The sequence below is a fragment of the Microtus ochrogaster genome, unplaced genomic scaffold (genome assembly GCF_000317375.1).
Source record: "Microtus ochrogaster isolate Prairie Vole_2 unplaced genomic scaffold, MicOch1.0 UNK9, whole genome shotgun sequence".
NCBI classification, from domain to species: domain Eukaryota; kingdom Metazoa; phylum Chordata; class Mammalia; order Rodentia; family Cricetidae; genus Microtus; species Microtus ochrogaster.
In genome coordinates this window covers 8,873,548-8,882,333 of record NW_004949107.1, presented here as the reverse complement: position 1 = coordinate 8,882,333, position 8,786 = coordinate 8,873,548, and the positions used below count along the sequence as shown (strand labels likewise).

The 8,786-nt window shown below is 46.1% G+C and overlaps 1 protein-coding gene across 1 annotated transcript in view; it reads left to right on the top strand.

The window, feature by feature from the left end:
- Window positions 1-7,014, top strand: part of Commd1 (copper metabolism domain containing 1) — a 105,261-nt gene extending 98,247 nt beyond the window's left edge. The window contains exon 3 of the mRNA XM_005366470.3: window positions 6,734-7,014. Coding sequence (XP_005366527.1) covers window positions 6,734-6,841 — 108 coding nt within the window. The 3' untranslated portion in view covers window positions 6,842-7,014. The remainder of the gene's footprint in view (window positions 1-6,733) is intronic.
- Window positions 7,015-8,786: the final 1,772 nt, after the last annotated feature.

Below are 8,786 nucleotides of genomic sequence, written 5' to 3'. Positions count from 1 at the left end.
GACCCCACCCACCATGGCAAGCTGTGTGAGCTAGAGAGCCCCATCTGACCCCACCCACCATGGCAAGCTGTGTGAGCTAGAGAGCCCCATCTGACTCCACCCACCATGGCAGGCCCTCGCCGTCCCTCAGACTCCCATTTCTCTCAGGACGGTGTTCCAGAGCAAGGGTGTAGACTCGGACACAGCATGCGCAGAAGGCGCAAGGCGCAGGATCTGAGAGTGGGGAGTAGAGAACTCTTTTGTGCGGTTTTCTAATCCTCTTCCTGACAGCTTTTGTTCTGGCAGTACTCACAGAGTAAGTAACACTTCAAACTAAAGGACAATAAGAATGTGGTAGCCCTGGCCAGTCACAGAATGTCAGTGTGTGTGTGTGTGTGTGTGTTTGGTTTGGGAAAACACAGTGTTGCTTTGTTTTGAGTTTGCTTTCTTATTTTGATTTAGCTATTAGAAATTCATATTTGCATAATATGTTCAGGAAACTAGGAATTAAGTCTGAGATTGCTGACCTTATCATCCTATCATCTACAAATACCAGATCCTTGATAAACAAAGGACCTCTAAGCACTGGGGAGTATAATGAACTCAATTGTGTCCCTCTGAATTCTATACTGAAGTTTATTTTGCCCTCAAAAAATAACGATGTTTTGAAGAAAGAAGTTAAAAGGAAGCTAATAGGTGGGGCTGGAACCCAAAGTGTCTGATGTCCACAGGAGAAGATAGAAACAGCAGGGGTGCCTTTCACAGAGAAGCGGTCAGGGTTAAGAATGACATTAGGAGAAAGCAAACCCTCCAGCCGATTGCTCTTGGGTTTTTAGCCTCCACAAGCTACAAGAAATCAATCCATGCCCTGCGTGCCCCCCAGTCTGTTGTAGTGTGGAACCTCTGCAGACTCACACAGCAATGCAAACATGGAGAACTCCACAGAATCAATCCCCACAACCCCGCCCCCTTTCCCCAGTCATCTAAAACTATCTCCCCACGTCAGTACTTTATGAATTTGAAAATCATCTTCCTCTTGGTTGTTTCATCCCCTCCTTCTCCTGTCGGTGTCCTCTGGAGTGACAGAGAGACCTCTCTGCCTGTTTCCTGTTACTCGTAAATAACTCACAGTTGCCACACTGGGACCCTGGCAGCTGGCAAGTGCTGTTACTGGCAGAGCAAATGGGCAATCCCTCTACTTGGAGAAAATCTACCCTCCCAGAATTAATTCAATTAATACCACTCTTCCTTCCTCCCCTGCCAAGGAATTTGTCATTTAGTGCTCCTTTCTGGCTTTTCTTAGATGTTTTGTGTGGTGTTTCCTGATCTCAGTCTGTACATTACCAAGCACTAGAAGTAAGTGCCATTTCATAATGGTTCTCCTCACCAATGATGGTTGAGCTGTGCCGAATGGCTTTGGTTTGGGGCAGAGGAAGCAATCTCAATTCCTTGTATGTAAATATTACAGTTTGTCAAAGCTATTTGCAGGTAAGTTTGATTTAAGGTATACCTCATCAGGAATGATGGTGCACCCCAATTTGAACTTCTAAATAAAGTAGCACCAGTCACTGGTGTGTTCAGAGTTTGACATTTGGTTTCTCACAAGCTTCAGTGAAACTGCTCCTCTTTCAGCTTGATGGCTTTAAACTATCCAGCAGTTTTTCTTTGTGTGCTATGTCCATTGTTCTGTGGAAACTAGCTCTGCTTTACCCAAATTAACAAAATTTCCTCCAGGTTACACCAGAGCACCAAGCCAGACATGATGTCACAAGCCTACAATCTCAGCACCTCGGAGGCTGCTACAGGAAGACTAAGACTTCATGACCAGTGTAGACCACGTACAAGATATTACTTTAAGAGGACTGGGCAGTGGCTCAGCAGTTAAGAGCAGTGGTTATTCTCCCAGAGAAAATGAGTTTAGTTCACTGCATCCATGTCATGGCTTACAACCGTCCCAACCCAGTTCTAGGGTACCTGACGCCCTCCTCTGACCCCGGCTTAAGGTGTGCTCGTGGTGCACAGACATACATACATCAGACAGTACACACACATGAAAATGTCCTGAGAAAGAGTCGATCTACCATATCATCCTACAGTTCCACCGTTGGGCTTATGTCCGAAGGAAATGAAATCACTACGTCAAAGAGACATCTGTACCCCTGTGTTTATTACAGTATTATTCACAATAACAAAGAAACAACCTGAGTATATGTTGACAGATGAGTGGATAAGGGAAGTATACATATCAATTATGGAATATAAGTCAGTCATAAAGAAAAAAAGAGCAAAAACCTGTCATTTGCGTTATCACTGGAACTGGGGTACACAATGTTGAGTGAAACAAGTCAGGCTTGCCAATCAGAGGTGGCATATGAAAACATTCGTCTCAGTGGTGACACAGCCTTTTATCCCCAGTACTCTGGAGGCAGAGGCCGGCAGATCTCTTGAGTTCAAGGATGGCTTGTGCTACACAGAGAAACAAAACAAAAACATTAATCCCAGGCTGAGGATAGTTCAGTGGGTAAAAGTGCATGTCATGCAAGTATGAGGACCCAAGTTCAAATCCCCAGAACCCATATAACAGCCAGACACATAACGTGAGCATCTATACTCTCAGCACTTCTACAGGGAATTAGGAAACACAGAGGAATCCCTGGATGCTGGCGGGCCAGCTAGCCTGGCGCTGCACACATGCACGTGCACACAAATAACAACACAAAAACCAGATAAACAGGGGCTCTGTCTCAAAACAAGATGGAAAGCTGGGGCTATGAGGCCCTAGGTTCAGTCCCCGGCACCTACTTTTAAAAAATGCTAATGCCCAGGCTGTGGAGATAGTAAAAGCACTTGCCTCCAAACCTGATGGCCTGAGTGTGAGACCCAGGACCCACATAGGAGAAAGACAGAAGCTACTCCTACAAGCTCTCCCCAGCCTCCATGTGTGTGATATAGCAGTGCCCCACCCTCAAAAGTGTGTAAAACATTTGAAACAAGACTTCCGGAAGGTGAGGACTAACCCATGAGGTTATTCTCTCCCCTCCACACGTGTGGCATGGCAGTGCACACCTGCACACACACTGACCTCACTGTTGGTATAGGTCATAGAAGAGTGTGCTGGGCTTGCGTCAGGTCCTGGATTCAGCAAAGAGTCGGTTTCACAGAAGGTAGAGTCTGGCGGTGGACCAGACGCTGGAGAGGATAGGAAAGGGGAAGATGGGGAATTTAACTGATGGGCCCCAATCTAGGTGGGCTAAGATGTCCCACAGCTGAGCAACCGCAGACAAGACACTGCCCTTTCAAAAGGCTAGAAGGAAGGACTTTGGATGTTTCACCGTTAAAGGAATGAATAGGTGAGCTTGATTGATTTAATATCACAAATATGTGCAAATTCAAAATATCCCATGGTGCTCTATAAATACGATTTTTTTTATGTTTTCATTATCAGTTAAAAGTAGATTTAAAGGTTAGATGTGGTGGTGCACACTTTGAGCCCCATCTTTAGGAGGCAGAGGCAGGCAGATAGCATGGTCTACATAACAAGTTCCAGGCCAGCCAGGCAGCCAGTAAGGTACATGGAAGGAATTGAATTCAGTGCCCAGAACCCCTGAAAGAAAGCCAAGTGTGGTGGCGTGCTTGTAATCACAGCGCTGGGGAGACAGATGGAGGTGTTTGGCTTGCTGGCCGGCCAGCCTACTCAGTGAGCTCCGGGCCAGTGAACTGCTGAGTAACAACTCCAGAGGCTGACCTCTGGCTTCCACACGCATGTGCACCTGTGCACATACACACTTACATATAGAAATCCTTCAATTATTAAAGAAAACTATATAACGTGTGTGTGTGTGTGTGTGTGTGTGTGTGTGTGTGTATATTATATATATGTCTCCCAAGATGGATCCTAGATCCTAGTCTCTTCACATATAATACTGAGTTAATACTGCAGCCGGCTCTCATTAGAGGAAAACATGGTCATAATCTCTTTTACAGTTTCCTAAGTATATATTTATTCATTAATAATTGCTAGTTTCCGGACTGTCATTTTCAAGGCCAAACGTTAAATAAACATGTTGGAAACTTAAACTAACGGTCTCAGGAAAACTGAATGAAAGATAAAGGTCTTCCAAATCTTAGATCTCGTCATAATTTTGCCAAATTATGCCAAACATATGCCAAACTGCCCAATGTTTATGAAAAAAGGTAATTACTTCTTTGGTTTGAAACATGGGAAGTTTCATTATTAACATGTTTGTATGTTTATTTGTATCTGTGAGTGCAGGCGCATGTCTGCATACGGATGCGCACACACAGGCCAGAAGAGGGTGCTGGGTGTCTGCTGTCACTGTCCTTGAATCTGAGACTCACTCTCAGCTAAACTGGCAGCAGTGAGCCCTGGCAGTCCTGTCACTCGTGACCTGTCCCTATGTCAGTGCAGAGACACAACCGCAGGCACGTGCTGGGAACCAAACCCCTGGTCGTCATGGTTGTCCAGCTCTTAACTCTTGGGTCATCTCTCTGGCCTCTGTTTATTATTTATTTGTTTGTTTATTTTGAGAGGGTCTTCTGTTCCACAGGCTGGCCTCGAACTTGCTGTATAGTTATGGGTGATATTGAATCTGTAATCCTGAGATTACAGACGTGTTCCAACGTGCTGGATTTTACACATTCTGGGTATCGAACTGCAGGCTTTGTGTATGCTAGGCAAGCATCGTGCCAACCAAGCTACATTCTCAGCCCCATGTTCTTCTCTTGTTTAAACTTGTTTTCTTAGACTAAATGAAAACTTGACAGAATTTCTAAGCTCCTTTCCTGTCCAAGTACAAGTTTAAGGACAGGATTCCAGTAGTTGGGAAAACTGTTTTTCCTGGTAGAAGCTTTCATCCAAGAGGCTCTTCTGGCCCTCCGTGCTCCTTTCTCCCAGGTCAGTGCTGTCAGTTCAGCAACAACAAAGTCGGTTTTCAAAGTCAACTCCAGAACGTTCTTGGCAGGCAGCAGCGCGACTCTCCCTGTAAGGGTGCTTGCTGACACTCCGTCTCCTGCCACTCTGGGTCAGGGCTGGGAGCACCCTAGGAGAAAACCTCTTCCCTCATAGAAGGCTCTCTGTGGACTCCTGTGGGTTAAACTGCGAAAAAGATGTTCACAAATAGTATTGTCATTGATATTTTAAATATTGTGTTCAGATACACACCCTGAAAACTCGCAGAAGCCGTTAGACTTGGAAATTTGCATACCTGATTAATGAAGGGTGATAAATAAAGTCACTTGGAGCAGTCAGTTGTTGGAAGAAAAACAATTATAGATATAGGTTAATTTAGTAAGTTTGTATAATTTATGTCAACTTTTTATCTTCACCACCAAAAAAATTCCCCCAGTCTTCTCTTCATTTCTCAGTTTTTTGCTTTGATTGGATAGAAGAAACTTCTAGAAGGTTGCTGTTGATTCTCAGTTACCTTCAACTCAAACAATGTCAAAGGAGATTCTTGGGGTAGGATGTTCTGATCGCCTTTAGTGTTTAGAGAGGAAAATATGCAGGTAAGAGTCTTAACCCCATGATTCTGTTCTTAACAGACAAAGGGCCTTGTCACTTGACATACCTGGAACCTTAATTTTACTCTCTGGAGAGCAAGGCAGTTAGAACATATAACCTCTAAGCGTTTATAGTAAAGTTACTCAGTAACTGTTCTTGAGGATAGAAAAGATTGGCACTTTGGAATACCCATGTTTGCCCGTCTCTTCCAAGTCTGTTTAGAGTTAGGGTTTATTGGGGCTTGAGAGGTTTCTGCCACGTACTTCAGAGACCTGATTCAGACACTTACCTAACCTGAGGTTGACTCACCAATCCTGAGTGACTGGAAGCAATGTGGTGGGAGGAGATCCGTGAGGGAGGTCTTCCCTCACAGCGTGGGGTCGCCGCCTGCTGCCCTTTCAAGATCTGGTCATTTCTTAGCTCTTCCCAGTGAACCTATCATGATTCATTTTTAGCCGGAGTCACAGTTGGCCCAGACTAACTTGGGACTAATCACAATTCTGTCATTATTATATAAGGTGGAGACAGCACGAACTCTGAAGTCAGCCAGGCTGGGAGTTTAGTTTCTGACTGTGCCATTTTAAACTTTTCAGATGGGGTTTCCTGCCCTCAGTTTCCATCCACAAAGTAGCAACACCTAAGTCCTTCCCTTACATCTGTGCAGCGCCGATCGAACCCCAGCAGAGCCTCTCATAATGAGATCAGTGGCACTCATCCCTGTTTACACTTGGGCTTCATTGAGGACACAGTGTGGATTTGCTTCGCATGGTAAAGCATCACAGAGGTTTAAAGCCTGAGTCTGGTTCACTGTACTGGGGTCCTGGGCCTCTGTCAGGAGCTTGCTTATGCCAGAAGGTAGCCGTAGCTGCACCAACTTGCTTTCTGTTCCATCACTGTGAGGAGACACCATGACCAAGGCAACTTATAAAAGAACGCTTAATTTTGGGGCTCAACTACAGTTTTCGAGGTTTAGTTGGTGATCATCATGGCGGAAAGCTGACAGGCGTGGCACTGGAGCAGTAGTTGAGAGATTGGTCTTTGTGTGAATTTTTTGAACCCCCAGAGCCCATTCCTGGGGACAAACCCTCCAACAATGCCACACCTCCTAGTCCTTTCCAAACAGTTCCTCGGCTGGTGACTAAACACACAAACAGATGAGCCTATGGGGCCATTCTCTTTTAAACCGCTACAGCCATCTTGCAGGTTTCTGAAGCCTCCTCTTATGTTTTACAGGAATCTGAATTTCTGTGTCTGGAATTTGATGAGGTTAAACTCAAGCAGGTCCTGAAGAGACTGTCGGAGGTGGAAGAGAGCATCGGCACGCTGATGCAAGCAGCCTGATGCATGCACGCGTGCGTGCGTGCCTGCGATTGGACGGAGCGTTGGAGTGTTCATGAGCCTTGCTGCTGACCCTGTGACTCCTGTGTCCCCACTGGTGGTACCAACGGGCATTGCATATATATGTGAAAGTCTCAAAGAATAAATAAAAAACATATTTTAAAAAGTGACTTTAAAAAAAGAAAACCCCTCCATTTCAAATCTTGCTTGTGTCCGCTTGCTGGCTTCTTTTACTTTCACATCTGCTCCATTGGAGAGGTTCCCACGCATAAAGATTATGAGGAACAATTATAAAAAGCACTGAAATTACAAAGGAGGCTGCTGGGTAAACAGCTCCAGGTAAAGCTCTCGTTTATCGTGCAAGGAGGTGGGCAGGTCTAGGGTCTCACCTCAGAGCCCAGCTTGAGCCTGCTCAGATTCTTCTGGGACTGACTGATGGAGCTGAATTGGTGTTTTATAAATCTAGAGGTTGGGTTTCATCTGAGTAGGGATACTCAGTTTTGTAAATTACATTTATCTTCTGTGAATGCGTGTATGTGGGTATGTGGAGAGGGCCACATGTCACAGCGTACCTATGGAGGGCAGAGGACGAGGAGACTTAGTTCTCCCTTCTATATCGTGAGTTCCAGGGCTTGAGCTCTGCTTGCCAGGAATGGCAGCGGGCACCTGTCTCACAGGGCAGGTGTGCGCATGCGCACACACAGGAGAAAGACACCTGACGTCAACCTCTGGCCTCCACATGCACGCGTGCACACGTACCAGACGTACATGGACATGCAAATGTGCGTGTATACACAGAGAAAGAGGAACTAGTCTAATGAGAACTGTTCTTGTGGCAAAGAGACTTCCCGTAACTGAGGCAGAATGCTTGGAAGTCATCACCTCGGAGGGAGGGAGGGTTTCTCTCGGCTCTCAGTTTTGGAGGCTTCAGTCCATGGTCACTTGACGCCTTGTTTTGGGCCTGAGGTGAGACAGAGAATCAAGGAAGCGAGCATATAAAGAAGCAAAGCCATACCCCTCCTGCAGCCAGGAATCATGGAGAGACCGGAAAGAGTAGGGCTCCAGGCTCCTCAGAGGGTGCGTCCCTAAGGACCTGAGCTCCTCTCACTGGTTCCCACCTCCTAAGGGTTCTTCCTCCTCCCAGTAGCAACACAGGCAACTCGTGGCCCCTTGGGGAAAAGCCAGGCCCACCTCCGCAGGCAGTTACCAAACACCAGGAATATTCCAGCAGAAGAAACTAATCCTTGTGAGCATGTGTGTCATGTGATCCTGACGCTTGGAAATCGTAGTTGTTTTGGGGTTATGCGTTTAGAATGCTGTTCTCCTGGCCCAGGGTAACCACCTTTCCGCTCTAAAGCATCTACCCCAGATCTACTGCAAGTCCTTCCTCCTAAATCAGCTAGGAGACACTTTCAAAGCTTCCAGTGTCCCCTGGGAACCGTCTGGCTCCCTTCCCTTATCAAAGGGAAGAAGTTAGGAAACAATGACCAGAAGGCTTTAGATGTTGCCCCCCCCTCCCCCAAGCCTTTCAGAAAATATCTTCAAATGAATACTTAGAGTACATCCAGAATGAGTGTGTGGTTTGGGACAAAAAGCTCTAAAAGTGTCTTCTGCTCCCCCAGTACTCCCACAGAACCTAGAATGTAGGTAATGTGTCCCGCTGTGAAGTGGAGGAAAAGAGGATTCCATCAGATAATGGGATTTCAGCCCTGGAAGGAAGGGCTGCAGCTGCCCCATTAGTGATGACTCACAGGCCATGAGGTCTGGAAGTGAAAAAGACCAGTCCATGTCTGCTTACTGCTGTGGGTCGAAGCTCTGCCAAGTCGCCATGCAAGCAATTGCCGGACAAATGACATGGGCTGATGTGGGAGTGTCATATATCAATCTGTTGATTTCATTGGTTAAGTAATAAACAAACTGCTTGGGCTCATAGCTTAGAACATAGGTG